General features: G+C 39.6%; 2 protein-coding genes across 2 annotated transcripts; both read left to right on the forward strand.

The window, feature by feature from the left end:
- Positions 1-78: 78 nt before the first annotated feature.
- nfkbil1 (nuclear factor of kappa light polypeptide gene enhancer in B-cells inhibitor-like 1) lies at positions 79-3140 on the forward strand (the record flags this gene model as incomplete). Its single annotated transcript, XM_037691763.1, is given in 3 exon segments — positions 79-191; positions 1516-1624; positions 1702-3140. Coding segments are annotated over 3 exon segments (809 nt in total), but the record flags the coding sequence as incomplete, so codon positions are not given.
- Positions 3141-3865: 725 nt separating this feature from the next.
- atp6v0a2a (ATPase H+ transporting V0 subunit a2a) lies at positions 3866-15557 on the forward strand. Its single transcript, XM_037691956.1, has 20 exons — positions 3866-4384; positions 4592-4670; positions 4852-4949; positions 7033-7170; positions 7324-7421; positions 7520-7646; positions 7737-7819; positions 7900-7993; positions 8059-8271; positions 9602-9752; positions 9845-9984; positions 10068-10225; positions 10307-10397; positions 10467-10585; positions 13450-13660; positions 13744-13863; positions 13944-14060; positions 14505-14622; positions 14710-14881; positions 15231-15557. Exons 1-20 carry the CDS (start codon positions 4274-4276, stop codon positions 15331-15333), a joined length of 2541 nt encoding a protein of 846 aa, XP_037547884.1. The 5' UTR covers positions 3866-4273; the 3' UTR covers positions 15334-15557.
- Positions 15558-16030: the final 473 nt, after the last annotated feature.

The raw sequence follows: 16030 nt of genomic DNA on the forward strand, positions 1-16030 counted from the left end.
AACAAACAGCTTTATTTGAGTTGGATTTATAAATGCTCCTGTTTTTATTATTATTGTTTTTTTTCTTATGATTTCTAGTTTATGATGACCTGGTTGTGCCTCTCAAAAAATCATGTCCTGAAGCTTTAAATGCTCCAAACAGAGCTGGAGTCACACCTCAAGACCTGCTGAACTGGCTGAAACATACAAAGGTAAACAGAATACTCTAAAGTGTAATATTTAAACTGATAAAGTAAACAGTATTTTAAAGCTCCTTCATATTCTAGAGTTGCAACTAATAATCTTCTGTGGGCAAATATATATATACACAACACTTCAAATTACAATTTCAGTCCCTGTTTTTTTGATTTTGTTTATTTTTATATATATATATATATATATATATATATATAAATATAATTTACTTTTCTGGCTGAATTATAGCAAATTGAAATAATTAAGTGTTGTTTGGGTTTTGAGAAACTTGTCCTTTTCTTAATATTGTATACTAAAAATCATTTTGTTGTTGTTGTTTATTACCATTTGGATTTTTAAAGATGACTAGTGCATGTGTTGGGTATGGCAGTGGTAGCTCAATGGTCAGTGCTGTGGTCTTGTCCTGAGGTTGCATGTTCAAGTACAGGTTGCATCATGAATGGCATCGGGCGTGAAACAGTTGAAAAAGTTTTCATGGGAGTTTGCTTACTATGGCGACCCCTGAAGAAAAGAGCTGCTGAAATAAAATTTTAGTGTGCCTGTTAGGCAGCTTTGAGATTTGTGATCATTAGATTTGCTTACCAAATAAAAAAAAGGTTAATACATAAATATTACAACCAACCATCGGAGCATTTTTCAGAATAAATATTCAGCCCTCATGGGTCAAACTGAACCCATCTTCAATAACGGCAAAATAAAACTTCCACAATAGACAGAAACACAAAAATGTTTGCCTCTGTAAGGTATTAAATAAAATAATAATAATAAAAGAAAAATAAAACTCTGAGTATTTTCTTAATCTTCAAGGTTTTATTAAGAATTATTTCAATAAAAAATTCTAAATTGTGTTCTTTCTTTGACATTTGCAAGTTTAAATCTGTAAGAGATTATTTCCTAAACCCAGAAACTGCTTATTTACTTAATGTGAGTAGCTTCATTAGAACTAATTTTTGCAACACGATTGATTAGTGGTTTGCACTGTGGCCTCACATTAAGAAGGTCCTGGGTTCAATCCCTGGCTTCAGGCCCAGCCCGCCCTTGCAGAAGAGTTCTGGATGTCAATGGAATTTGCCTGGTTCAAAAAGATTAATATTTTTTTAATCTGCTCTCATAAACTCATGGAAAGGGGGGAAACCACCTCAAGCTAGCAAAATAATGTTTCTTCTGTAAGAGTTCCTATTTGATAGTGTTTTCTAATAGACAACTTGAAAAAATACATTAATGTTGAACTCCTGAATACTTAAGAACTTAAGATGTTTGTGAATAGATTTTTATACTTATTCATTGACATTTTCATGCGTCTTCCTTCGTTTTCTTTAGACTGCAGACATGAGCTGTCCACCTAAGGTAGACCCTGAGAAGGAGTGGATGGAGAAGCTGTTTGATGAATGCGAAGATGAATTTTTCGAGACCTTTGGAGCATATGATGGTGACTTTTGAACTATTTGTTAAATTTAATTTGGTCTTTTTCTACTTGACACTTAACACTGCTGCTTTCTTTCACAGCTGATAATCATCTACCAGTTGATGATGACGAGGAAGACTTTGGGGACTGGGCTGATCGTATCAGAAGAGAATACTTTGATAAAAAACATGCTGAAGCTCAAAGACTCGCAAGGTCATCTTCTAGTTGGAAAAAAGGGAGCAGAAAACAAAAGGGAGAAGAAGAGGAAAGCCATGAAAAGTTGCACCAAAGGCTGCAGAAGGAACACGAGGAGTACCTGGCTCGAGCTGCACGTAAAGAGGAAGAGACTCGACAGGGAAAGAAGCGTCGGTATGAGGAGAGGTGTGCCTCTACGTTTAACAGCGCTTCTGCATCCGGCATCACAACACTGAGCTACAGTGACATCCCCTGGCCAGCTTCAAGAGGGACAGTCCAGGAGATGGTGGACGTGATGCTGCACGGTGTGGACCGAAAGGATGTGGCAGCCTTTCGTAAAGCTCTGCGGAAGCAACAAACTCTGTGGCATCCAGATAAATTTGCTCAGCGATGTGAAGCCCGGTTAGACGAAAAGGACAAACGGCGGATTCTGGATACAGTGACAGCTCTGTCACAGGAGCTCAACAGGCTGGCTCAGAGTCTGAGGACTTAGAAAGGAGCACAAATTGTACATTTCATGTGCTCCATTGAAAAGACTCATAAAATCCAGCACAAAATTGATTACTCTTGTCCTATTTATTGACTACTTAGAGTTTGGACAAATTTATACTGATGTTCCTGGAAGGGTTTTAAAGGAGAGAAAAAAACACTGAGATGAGGGTGAAAACTGCATTACTTTGCATACAAATTAAATGGAATGAGCTGAATGCAAACAAAACTACACAGAGCTGTATGTGTTGTCAAATAAATTAGCTTCAGTGGACAGGACACGTAGTCAGAATGAATGGTTGCTTAAATCCTACATAAACCAAAAGATAGCACTCATGTTCAGCTACATATTCATCAAAGCTCATTGACATTTTTCTTCGTGTTCTGATGTTTTTGGTTGAACAAAGTGCTTCAAATATTTATTTCATCATCTGAATGCTAAATGAAAGTATTTTGTATATGCAAACTACATAAAAATGGTTATCCTGGACTATATAAAATGCTGCACTTTGAGTTTTCTGATTTATTGAATGCCTTTCTAAAATGTGGGTCTGCACTTAATGCACACAGCACTGGTTGAATTAGCTGAAAACCACTTGGAAGCTGGAGTCACACTGGCTATAGTCTGTAGGTAAACAACTAATATAAGTTAAACTTTTGACCTATTTCCAGTCACTTAAGCTTTAACAAAACGCAAATGGTAGTTGGCACTTGGACACAAAATTTTGAATACAAACTTATTTTAAGAGCAGCTAACTCAGTGATGTTACAAAATATATTGTGTGGATTTCCTTTGTGGGGTGGGTTGTCCAGTTTTCATGGAATTGCAATGATTACCTTTAAAAATAAAATCCTGAGCAGCATAGTTGTCATGTCTCCTTAAAAATGTTTCTGTTACTACTTGCAATATAAAGTAAACGCAAACATTTTTACGCAAAAACAAGTACTTCGAGATTTATCACAGAATACTGTCAATCAAATGGTCACGTTGTTCAGCCACGACGCAAGACCTCGAAGGAAAATACGCGAGTTGCCAGATGTGATTAAACGCCTTTAAAAACAAATCGCGCAAAACTTAAATAAATTAAACTCCACGGAGTTTTAGCGTTTGAAATTTTAACTTAAAATAATATTCACTCAGATCCTTGACATTGTTTTATTATTAGTTTTTGTTGTCTCTTGTTTTTTAGTTAAGCACTCATTTTTAAGTTTCCCTTTGTTGAATTGAATGAACCGTGTGGGCTTTTGTTTAGATGCCGCAAATCAAACCACCGATACAGTCGGCTTAGTTCAGTGTAGGACGAATTCATTTCAGCTATAATATATATATATATATATATATATATATTTTTCACCCAACCCCTTAATGTTAAGTCAAATTTCTGTTTAACCGCAAGCTACACAGCGGTCAAAATCAACGGCTGCATCGTAGGATGCTAAAATATCTGGCAACCCGCGGACACAATGTGTGTCAATTTAGGCCGTAGCCTCAATCTGACCGGGCTCGTTTTTACCAAGAGACGCAGCGGTTAGCTTCACTTGTCAACATGGCGGGTCGATAACTCGTCTTTTTTTTTTTTGTTAGCTTGTTGCTCGCGTATTTCCACCTATCGTCGCGTTGTTTTTTCTCGTGTGTGGCGTTATGACAGGTGTATGAAGGTAACAACGAGGCTACAGGAGGGGATGACGCCTCCTTTTTTTTTTTTTTTTGTCGTTAAAATAATTCGAGACGCCGCTGTCTTTGTTTGTAAACCGCTTTTTTAATTAGTCATGCGACTTAGGGGGAAGCAAACCGAAGCGACACCTCAAACCCATGATGAAGAAATTATTAATAGACAGTAATTAATCCCGGGAGGAAGTTAATTCGGGGTTCGCTTTTTTTGAATATTCTGTCATGCGCGCTTTTAGCTAGCTGTTACAGCTTCGGGAGGATCAGGAGGCTAACAGATTATCAGGAGGAGAGTCTCGTCTGTCTGGCTGATATTAAAGATGGTGTTTCGGAGTGAGGAGATGTGCTTGGCGCAATTGTTTCTGCAGTCTGGGTCGGAATATGACTGCATCAGTGAGCTCGGGGAGCTGGGTCTGGTGGAGTTCCGAGATGTAAGTAGAGATGCTGATGATGCATCTTTCCAAGCATCATACATGCATCTATACTTGTAATGAAGACTTTACCCTCATTTAAACATGCAGAGCAGCAGGTGATGTTCTGAACCCCCTCAGAGGCTGTTAATTGCGTTTGCACACGCATTTACTGGTTTTATGGTGATTACTGCATCCACCCTGACGTGTTGCCTCCTCTGGTTTCAGCTCAACCCAAGTGTCAGCTCGTTCCAGCGGCGCTTCGTCAGCGAAATCAAGAGATGTGAGGAGATGGAGAGGATTCTGGGTAAGGACAGGAGCTCCTGCACCTGGGATGTGCACCTGCATCCAGAACGATCCGTTTGTTTAGTAGACAGAGGCTCCCATGATGATTGGGTTTCAGTGCAATTGTCCCTCTAGAGACTGAGATTTCGCACTTATGTGGTGATGATCTTGAAAGCACACTATCAGCTATGTTTTGTGAGCAGGTTACCTTCTGAGAGAGATCCAGAAAGCTAAAATAGCCGTTCCAGAGGAGGATGAGAGCCCACCGGCCCCTCCGCCAAGACAAGTCCTTGAGATTATGGTAAGTGTTCAAAAAGGGACTGTTTAAATTTCTTTGTTTGTTGCGTTAAATGGTATCCTGTTTTTTTTTTTACTTGATCTTGGACAAATACAGTTTTTCCTCATGTTTGCTGTTAAGGTCTTAGCTGATAGCCATTACTGTTGAGGAACATAATCAGGTTTTTATGGCTGCACATTAACATCAAATTGAAGACTTTTTGTCCTACGTCTGACTCCCTGCAGAAATACACCCAAACATATTATAAGTAGGGATGCACGATATTGGATTTTTGGCCAATATCCAATATGCTGATAGGTTAAAACTTAATTGGCCGATAACTGATATTTTATATAATTTCCTTTGTCAGAACATAACCCACTTATTTAGGCTTATTTGCTACAAAAAATGTGTAACAGCTGTAAGAGCTGGTGTCATAAATTCTGTAACAGCCATATGATATGCATAGCACTTTTAACTTATATTAAATGAAAAGTGTTGAATATTATTTATTAGCATTATTCACCTGTGATACTGTCTCACTTGTGGAGGCTTGTTCCAGGTTCTTAGCTGCAGTGTGGGATCCTCTGCACTCTTGTGCATGAAGGACAGACTTTTTAAGTTCAAAGTTTTTGTCTATCCATTGTACCGTAAGACTAATCATGCTAACGGGGCTAACACGACGTCCAAATGTCTGTGGTAAAACTCACCCAAGTGCTATCGGCTATAGGCTTCTCAATGACATCGGAAAAATATGTCTGACTGGGGACGATGTAGCGAGGCTCAACGTAGTCCATAAATCTTTGGAATCCGACATCCTCACCAACGAAAATAAAAAAACTTCCACACTGCTGACATTTTGAATTTTTCTCTCCGCCGTGAGATCAGTAGGTGCGTGTGACGTCATCATGTTGTGCTGCCGCTGCAGGCATCCTTGTTGTCATACAAAAGCAGCGCCTTTTATATCGATGAGTTATTTTGATGGGATGACCGATCATCATATTGAACTTTAACGCTAATATTGGCCGATACCATGCTGATAATATTGTGCATCCCTAATTATAACTGTTTGTCATTTAGGAAAAATATGTTTAGCTCTCTGGTATTGGATTAAGTCCTTCTGAACAGAATCTGTGTTTTCACCTCAGCAGCAGAAAATAAATCCACATTTAAACATGAGAAAATGAAAATCAACTGAATTACAGCTACTGATGCATCTCCCTTTTTATCTTCTAAATAAGGATTTTAACTTTGATTACAAGCGGTCTTATAAGCCGGTTTCTCTAAAAATGTTCCTGTCTTAATTTCCAGTCTTTTTGTGAATTACCTTTCCTTAATTACCTTACCGACTGCGGGAGAAAAGCCACCTCAAATATCTGTTTGCCTTCTCATCATTCTTCTTTGTAGGTGTAAATTACTGTAGCTTTCAGAGTACAAAGAAGCTGATCACAGAAGTTTGTTGATCATTTTTGGGAGGTTGGGATCGGAGCCGGACTTCACTAATAAGGACTGTTAGCGCTGCAGCCAAAAACAGTGCACTAATTGTGAAATTCTGGACTAATACTGGTGTTATAATAGATAATATAGTTAATATTTATGTTGTATATTATTTGCCATTTTAATTTCCAGACAACATTCACATTGTTTTTTCCATAATGAATTCAGCAAACTTTACTTAATCTTATTACATGTCATTGTTTAAGCCCATATGTTTTTTTTTTTGCGAGTGTAAAACAAAAGTAAAACAGTTTCAGGGTAAAATCATTTCAACACAACCATTGATTAATGATAACTTATTGCTGATGATGCATCCCTTCATTAAAGTTAATTAAAGTTGGAAACCTTGGTAAAGTGTTGCTGTCCTTTTCTCTTAACATCTGTACAAATCAGTAATTATAAAATAATCTTACTTGTGATGTTATAAAAAAAAAATCATATATTTTAGCTCCATGTCTTTTGGCCCATTTGAGTCTCCGCATATTAACTTAGTTTCAGTCAAAAATAATTTTCGATAAGTTGCACACATGTGTCCTCTGGGTTTAAAGATGTGCAGCATTGATCATGTTCCGGTTTACTGAAATCAGCTGGTGGTCCCTGTAACATCCAGGAGCAGCTTCAAAGGCTGGAGATGGAGCTCAGCGAAGTGGCCAAAAACAAGGAAAAGCTTCAGCGAAACCTCCTGGAGCTCACTGAATACACTCACATGCTGAAGATTACACGGACCTTCATTCACAGCCGCTCCAGAGTGAGTTTGTTTCTGTTCGGTTGCTTGTTTCCCCTCAGCATCTGCTCAGTTTATGCCACTATTAACATATTTCCTGCACAGCAGTCTATGTATGTATAAAAGCCAATGCATTTGGCAGTTAATACCAATTTTTATTTATTTTTTTATAACTAGCACGAGGCTCTCGGCCCCCAGTATGAAGAGTTCCCCACTCCGGAGACAGACTCGGTGACAGGATGCACCGGTATGCAGAGACTTGGAGCTAAGCTGGGGTGAGTCACAACGTCGCTCATTTGCAAAAACGATGCAGGATGTCATTACGCAGTTAGAAAGCACATCCTCAACTTTGTCCGATTTCTCCTGGGTGCAGTTTTATTTCAGGACTCATCCAGCGGGTGAAGGTGGAGGCCTTTGAGCGCATGTTGTGGAGAGTGTGTAAAGGTTACACCATCCTCAGCTATGCAGAGGTGGACGAGAGCCTCGCTGACCTCGACACTGTGAGCTCAACCATTAAAACAAGACGTTTTACAACATTACTTGGTAGCTTTCAGGTCTGTAGTTAAAAGTTTTTCAAACTGTGATTTCAGGGAGAAATAAGCAAAAGTGTCGTGTTTCTCATCTCTTTCTGGGGCGACCAGATCGGACAGAAAGTTCAAAAAATCTGCGACTGGTAAGTTGGCCTTTACTGGCCGACTTTTAGTTCCTTCTGAATTTTCTTTTCTTCTCAACTTCTTTTTCTATCTCTCTTAGTTACCACTGCCACTTATATCCACACCCCGAGAACGATGAGGAGCGAGCAGACGTGTTGGACAGCTTAAGAACACGGATCCAGGACCTCAACAATGTAGGGTAGAATCCTCTGGAGGACGCGTGCATATAGTCTCAGTTGTAAAGGTTGTCTCCCTGCAGGTGCTTCATCGCACTGAGGACTACTTGATGCAAGTTCTACAAAAAGCAGCCGAGTCAGCCTACTCCTGGGTCGTGCAGGTTAAGAAGATGAAGGCTATCTATCACATCCTCAACCTGTGCAGCTTTGATGTTACCAACAAGTGTCTGATCGCTGAGGTTTGGTGTCCTGTCAGCGACTTGGCAAACCTGAGAGGAGCTCTAGAAGAAGGTTCGGTGAGTAGGATGGTGTTGCACTTTGTTATAAAGCTGATTATTTATTTTAGGGGTCATTTGTGGCTTTTTGAGGGATTTTGTGCAGCCTGCAACTGCAATTTATCATTTTAGGTTTCAACAAAGAAAGAATAAAAATATATATTTAAAATCTGCAATATTTTATGCATTACATATAATTTTATTTCAATTTTATGGTATAAAGGAACACAAATCTTTACTGACTTACTGAAAATAAGACTTTAGGATAACAATTTATAAAACTTGCCTAAATATAGCAAATACTTTAGAAGTAAGAAAAAAAATATGGTTGAATCGCATTAGGATTTTTAATTGTTAGTACAACAATAGGGAGAGGAATCACACAAAGCTAAGCAATCTAACCTACAAAATGCAGAACTGGTACATAAAAATGGCTAGTGAAAGTTGATGTTTTACTGCTGATTTATTTTCGGTCACGCTCTGTGACTGCTTAGTTCAGATCTGAAGTTACTTTGTAAAACAAAAAGTCACATCACATAGTAACAAAGTAACAAATCATTATAGCTGTTGATCAGTAACTCCATGTGTGGTTAAGCAAAATTCCAATAAACCACAGAAGATGCAGAGGAAGAGTTGCACGATTTGTGGAATCGTGTCTGTCTGTGATTCACACTTAGGATTTACAGATTGTGCAGTTTCAAATTATTTAGTGATCCAACTCTGCTTTACACTTCAGATCTTTTCTGAGTCACAAAAATGTTACCCAAAGCTAAAGAAGGATGAAAAAATAATTAAAAAAATGTTATAATGAAGCAGTCAAGGATATATTTTTGTCCTTGTAGAACCTCAAAACTAAATCATTATTTAAATATTATTACAGAGTAAAAGTACTATGTGCAGCTAAGAACCTGAGTATTAAGTGGCAGGGTCTTGTTCTGCTGTTTAAGATGTGGAGTGTTCATCTCTGTTAATGTGTTACAGCTCTAGAAGAAAAATATTGAGCAAGTCGTGTCGTTCAGGCTTAGTGAACAGTTTAACAGCTGGAAGAGATTCAATTCAGCGTGGCCACTTTTAAACACAAATATTTAAAACATAAAATACCTTCATTGTGATTGCTCCGTGTGAATGTCCATGTTTTTTTTTTGGTTGCTACAGTTTTTTTGTACTTAAGTTTAAAGAGATACCCACAACAGGTCAGATGTTATCTGTTCATAACGTTTCAGTAGAACACCACTTCAAAAAATCTAAACTATTGCCTTAACAAAAAAATCTTCACTCACATAATGCAGTTGAGTGCCAAGTTTACAATAATATTTCTCTTTCTCATGTTTTTAAAAACATTTTCTACCAGAGAAAAGGAGATGCTACTGTTCCATGCTTTGTGAATCGCATCCCAAGCAGTGATACACCTCCTACCCTTCTAAGAGCCAACAAGTTCACAACTGGCTTTCAGAGCATCGTGGAGGCATATGGGGTGGGGGACTATCGCGAGGTAAGCCCAGGTAAGTCCTGTGTTTTCTGATAGTAAAGTGTGCCTTGTTTGCTTTGCAACACTTCACAATGATCAAATTGATTTTGTTTGTCGTATCGGCAGCTCCCTACACCATCATCACGTTCCCCTTCCTGTTTGCTGTGATGTTTGGTGACCTTGGCCATGGGATGGTAATGAGTCTTTTTGCCTTGTGGATGGTGCTGACAGAGAAAAATCAAAAGAAGAAACGTTCCAGTAATGAGGTGAGAATATTATTTATAATTGTTACATTATAACTATTGTAAATTAGTTTCATCCGATGGTCTCGTTCCTGTCGACATCACAGATCTGGGCAACGTTTTTTAACGGGCGATACATCATCCTGATGATGGGGCTTTTTTCCATCTACACTGGGCTCATTTATAATGACTGTTTCTCCAAGTCTCTGAATTTATTTGGCTCAGGATGGAGTGTTAAGGCCATGTTCACAAATCAGCAATGGACGTGAGTATCAGCACAAACAGTGCGTGGAGACTTAACATATGATTCAGGCTTTTATAATGCATTGTTTTTGTTGCACTGCAGGAACAAAACACTCCAAACAAACGCTTTACTTACATTAGACCCTAATGTCAGTGGCGTCTTCAGTGGCCCATATCCATTTGGCATTGATCCAGTGAGTAAATACACTAGTTATTATGGAGTCGCATTATTTTTACTTTAAAATATCTTTATGTTCAATCAGATCTGGAACATGGCTGTGAATCGTCTGTCTTTCCTCAACTCATACAAGATGAAGATGTCCGTGATCATCGGTGTCATTCACATGAGCTTTGGCGTGGTGCTGAGTGTCTTCAACCACCTGTAAGTGATTCAGGCTTCAACTTTGTTCACTTATTTAGCACCTATTGGATGGTGCTACATTAGTAGTGTTTTTTTTTTTTTTATATATAATTTTGGCACAAATAAAATCAGCCTCAGCTCTTCAAACTGAGCAGAAAACATGCCAAACAGTTCTCAGAATCAAAGAGAAACATGTTTGCCATTACAGTAGTCCCTCACTACTTCACAGTTTGTTTTTCGTGGTCTCACTATTGTGGTTTTTCAACGTAAGATTGGACATGACACACAATGACTGACTGATGGATGAGCCGCACGATCGGCATAGATTTTTTTTATTAAAATAAATTATTTAAAATGATTTAGCACCTGTGTGCAGCCCACAGCTGTGGGAGAAGTTTCCTCCTGCAGCTGATCAGCTGATCTCCAAGCAGAGCGGAGAAGTGGGTGTGGTTGAGGGTGCAGCCGGAGTCAGAGAGCTAAAATCATGACATGCTTGCTGTGTTCTTATCACGTGGCTTCAGGGTACAAATCCCCCGCGATAAACGAGGGACTACTGTATATTAAAAAGTGATGTGAAAACTGGAAAGACATTTCAAATACCTGGAATCAAAGTTTGACGCTTTTAAAAAGCAACAGATCGTGCTGGACCTGCTTCAAGATGCAACAGACATTATAAAATAAAATCAAAACTGCTATGAAGACAGAGATCAACAATAAAGCAAAACTTCTACACAGTAATAATTAAGGTTTACTTGAACATATACAGAAATCCCAGTGGAGGGGGCAGACTGAGGAAAACCACACCCATAGTTAATGTACATTTACACTCATCATTATTCCCTGTACAGTGAACACATTAAAAGTCTATTTTAGGGATACTGTCGCAAACACTGTTATGCGTTTTTGTTTGCATGTTTTCGTGGCATTTTGGACTTTATTGTGTATGGATGCATGTCACAGATAATAAATGATGCGTTCTTGTTCTTGCCTGGCGAACACATTAATGAATGTTTAATGATTGTTTAAGTTATTTTCTGTTGTTATGTGCTTTATGTATTGTGACACAGTGAGAAAAGAGACTCACTATTGCACCTTATTCACTGAACTTCATACTTGAAACAAAAATAACATGTTTCTTTTGTAGTTTTTACTATTTTTCTTGGTTCATCAATTGGAACAAAGAAATAAGATATCAGTATGAAACCTGGATTATTGTGACCAGTGCAATAATAATAAAGGACACTTTTTATTATTATTATTATTATTATGATTAAGTATGTTTGGTCATGTCAGTTCAACTCCTAGTATTAAGGGGTTAAGTATTAATCTGTTCATTTTACATCAGTACATTTGACAGTACCTTTTACGCCCCCCCCCCCCCTTAATATTTCCACCCCTGCAGTTCAACATTTAAAGACTAGTGGAGTCGCTGATCTTTGTCAGTAAACACAGCTATGAAACAATAATTGTCTCTGGAATGGATCGTAATCAGCCAAAGCTCGAGTCAGAAATCACAATCCACCAGTGGCCGTCTTGGTGCCTGACCATATTAGAATATATCTTTAAAAATATTGCACAATCATACGTGAGCAGAGTGAAGAGGAGGGGGCTCAGCACACAACCCTGAGGGGAGCCAGTACTGAGAGTTATGGTGGAGGAGAAGTTGTGGATCCTCACTGACTGTGGTCTGTTTGTTAAGAAGTCTAGGACCCAGTTGCAAATGGAGGAGCTTTGTCCTAGTGTGAGTAGTTTGTCCATCAGGGTTTGGGGGATCATGGTGTTGAAGGCAGACGTGAAGTCCACAAAGAGCATACGGACGTAAGAGTCTTTCTGCTCCAGGTGGGTGAGAGCAGTGTGGCCCACAGAGGAGAAGGCATCCTCTGTTGATCGGTTCTCACGGTATGCGTACTGATGATGGTCCTCGTTGATGTTGATGGTTGTCTTGATGTGAGTTATGACCAATTTTTCAAAGCATTTAGTGACTATCGGGGTGAGGGCCGCTGGCCGATAGTCATTCAGACCAGTCACTGTAGAGCTTTTTGGGACTGGGATGATGGTGGCAATCTTCAGGAAGAAGGGAACTGTCTCCAGGGTAAGTGAGGAGTTAAAGATGTCTGCCAGCACCTCACTGTCAGGATTTTGTGGACAGGAACGAACCCAATGTGCAGACAGGACTCAAACTCGGCAGATTACAAAAATAAGTATTTTAATAATAAATGAAGAACAAAACAAACAGCTGACGTGGCAGCAAAACTTACATGAAGACGGATGGCTCAAAGGGAAACTCAGGGAGGACTCAGGAAAGCTCAGGGGAGACGCAGGAGAACGCAGAGACCCAACGAATACGACCCGACAAAGGAACAACACAGAACAGGAGGCTTATATACAAGGACGAGACCAGACGTGATTACAACAGCAGGTGTGACGAGACAAAGGTGGCAACAATTAAACTGACGAGGAAACACAGACACAAACAGAAACAGCAAAAGGTGCCATCCTTACACTCACAGAGCTGATCGGCACATTCTTTCAACACTTTCCTGGGGATGTTGTCTGGGCCAGTTGCCTTGTGAGGGTTAATCCTCCTGAAAGTACTCCTAGAAACTAAAAGACCAATTATCACCAGGGAGGGATCTAAAACTTCACTGTAGAAAAGGAAAAAAAAAATTACATTACATACATACATTACAATTATATATATAGCTCAGAATCTAACTCTTCCTTCTGCCTGGACTAATAACTTGTATTACCTTCATTATGTATTTATTGCTTGGGGAAATTGTCTTTGTATTGATTTTTTTTTTAACCCTTAGGGGATCCAATCAATATTTCTTTACCTTTTACTGCTTCTTTAAATCTTCCTCTCTTTTTTTTCTTCCTTTCAGGCATTTCCATCAAAAATTCTGTGTCTATCTGGTGTTTCTTCCCGAGCTGCTCTTCCTGCTCTGCCTCTTCGGATACCTGGTCTTCATGATTTTCTACAAGTGGCTGACATTTAGTGCACGTTACTCCAGCCAGGCTCCCAGCATCCTCATCCACTTCATCAACATGTTTGTCATGCAGGGGAAAGATACAGCTCCTCTCTACCCAGGACAGGTAGGTGTTGACACCACCTGCTGTCAGGGCGGATTTACACTTCTTGTTAAAACACGATTTTAAACTGGTTGTTTTGATTTCAGACTGGGCTCCAGATATTCCTGCTTGCGATAGCCATGCTGTCCGTCCCTGTGCTGCTGTTGGGAAAACCTCTTTACTTGTACTGGCTGTATCGCGGCGGCAAAGCTCTGCGCAGACGCAGGGTGAGCCCAGCCCAGAATATTCCTTTCTTCTGATTTCTCTTTTCAGTGCTACTTCATCAGTTTTTACTGCTTCGCCTCAGGGTTACGAGAGGGTGAGGCGTGTCAGTGAGGACGATGGCTCCATTACAACCACCTGTGAAGAGGATGAAGAGGAGGGAATTGATGAGCTGACCAGCAGAGAAGCTCCTCCCAAACAGGTCAGAGAATAGTGACCTTTTTATTCACCACCCCTATCCTTTACAGGAAACTGTTTTCTAGTGTTTTTATTACTTAACAGAATAATTTGCGGTGGCCAAAGATTAATCAATGGTGGCCATCGTTGATTAATCTTTGGCCACCCCCTGGCTCCCCCATTGTGACTGGTCGTGGATAAAATTGCTCCCTCCACTTGCCAGGATCCATCACCCTGCACTGCCTCAGACAATCAAAAAAAAGCTACTTCTATTCTTCTATTATCTAGCACCAAAAGCATCAAATCCCTCAATGACGGGGGACATGAGCGTACTGCTTGTTAATTTTTTTAATTTACCTGAACTGTTCAGGCTGTTTACGTACAATAAAATAAAATCTGTAGAAAAACCGTCTGCTGCAGAGGATCGATCGGGAGTAACGTCTTACGTTTTGTCTGAACTGTTTTGCAGTTTGACTTTGCAGATGTGCTGCTGCACCAGGCCATCCACTCCATAGAGTACTGCCTGGGCTGCATTTCCAACACTGCGTCCTACCTGCGTCTCTGGGCGCTCAGCTTGGCTCACGCCCGTAAGAACACCCTTCTGCACTCTTTCTTTCTGCTGTCGCTTCTTCTGACTGAAAACGCCTCGTTCCTTTGTTCCTGTTGGATTTTAGAGCTGTCAGAGGTGCTGTGGGCCATGGTGATGCGCCTGGGTCTCAGGATCACCACAAAAGTCGGCGTAGTGTTCTTGGTTCCCGTGTTTGGGCTTTTCGCCACTCTCACCGTGTCCATCCTGCTGGTGATGGAAGGCTTGTCAGCATTTCTCCACGCTCTCCGACTTCACTGGTGAGTCTCAGTGCTGCTGGAACTCACTGCATGTTTGTAGATATAACTCGTTTAAAGAAATTAAATGCAGCACTTTATTTATCGCTAATTTTTATCACAGGAATAACAGACTCACAGAACCTATTAGATATGACTTAAAAGATGATGCAAAAATGTATTGAGATTAATTTTGGGTCAAAAAAGACCACAAAGAAGTGCAAAATCATCAAACATTACAGATAAAGCGTAACTATTTAGATAAAAAATAAACAGTGAGACAGCACATTAACAAACGTTGACACTGACAAATCCGTTTGTTTCATAGTTTTTTCTTGTAAAACATGTTTTGTGCTTCGCTGTGTTATCTCAGGGTGGAGTTTCAGAACAAGTTCTACCATGGGACCGGTGTCAAGTTCGTGCCCTTCGACTTCTCCCGCCTGCCCTCCGTTTTTGAGCAGGATGGTTTGCTTTAAACCCTCCGTGGTCGTGGATATTTGTGGACGAAGACTTTTACAGCTGTGAAGGTTTTTCTGAGAGTTAGAACAATTCACTCTGTGAAAACAACAACGAACCCTCAAAACTCTGAAACTGAAACTTGTAGCAACGTTTTTCACCTCGAGGGTTTTTAAACGCTGACTGCCTTACTACAGCAAACCTCCGACGGGCCAGATGTTTGAAAATGTTTATTCGGTATTTATTTATTTATTTATAGGATTTGCTTAGCTTTTCTTGTCTCCCCCCCCCCCCCCCACCAGCTGGGTGAGTTGATTGTTTTTATTTGCATCGTGCTGTGTTAACTGATTTTATTGGCTTTACAACATGGTATTTGAACAGTTATATACATTGGGGGGGAAAAGCATCCTGATGTAGCGCCATGGAGATTTATTTCTGATGATGAGGATGCTTTTGTTTGTCTGTTTGTTTGTTTTGAACTCCTTCGAGTGATAAAAGAAAAGCTGCAGACATCAAAATTTTAACAGTAGAAAACACTTTCGAGGCATTTTTCATGAAGCACTTTGCAGAAATGATTGTACAATTTAAACTTTTCACTAACGACTGATTATGCCAAATGAAAATATTCACTGTTTGCTATTTGTGTATTTACTTAATAATGCATTTATTTACACATACCCTTTCTTGTAATCAATTAAAACATTGAAAGCTCCAGAA

Source organism: Nematolebias whitei, chromosome 18 (assembly GCF_014905685.2).
Source record: "Nematolebias whitei isolate Nwh7 chromosome 18, NemWhi1, whole genome shotgun sequence".
Taxonomy (NCBI): domain Eukaryota; kingdom Metazoa; phylum Chordata; class Actinopteri; order Cyprinodontiformes; family Rivulidae; genus Nematolebias; species Nematolebias whitei.

Bases quoted from the DNA above. Each gene is read 5' to 3' on its own strand.
- atp6v0a2a (XM_037691956.1), top strand. From the start codon at position 4,274: ATGGTGTTTCGGAGTGAGGAGATGTGCTTGGCGCAATTGTTTCTGCAG. The intron at 7,647-7,736 runs GTGAGCTCAACC...CTGTGATTTCAG, and splicing joins GCCTCGCTGACCTCGACACT to GGAGAAATAAGCAAAAGTGT. The intron at 14,623-14,709 runs GTAAGAACACCC...GTTGGATTTTAG, and splicing joins GCTCAGCTTGGCTCACGCCC to AGCTGTCAGAGGTGCTGTGG.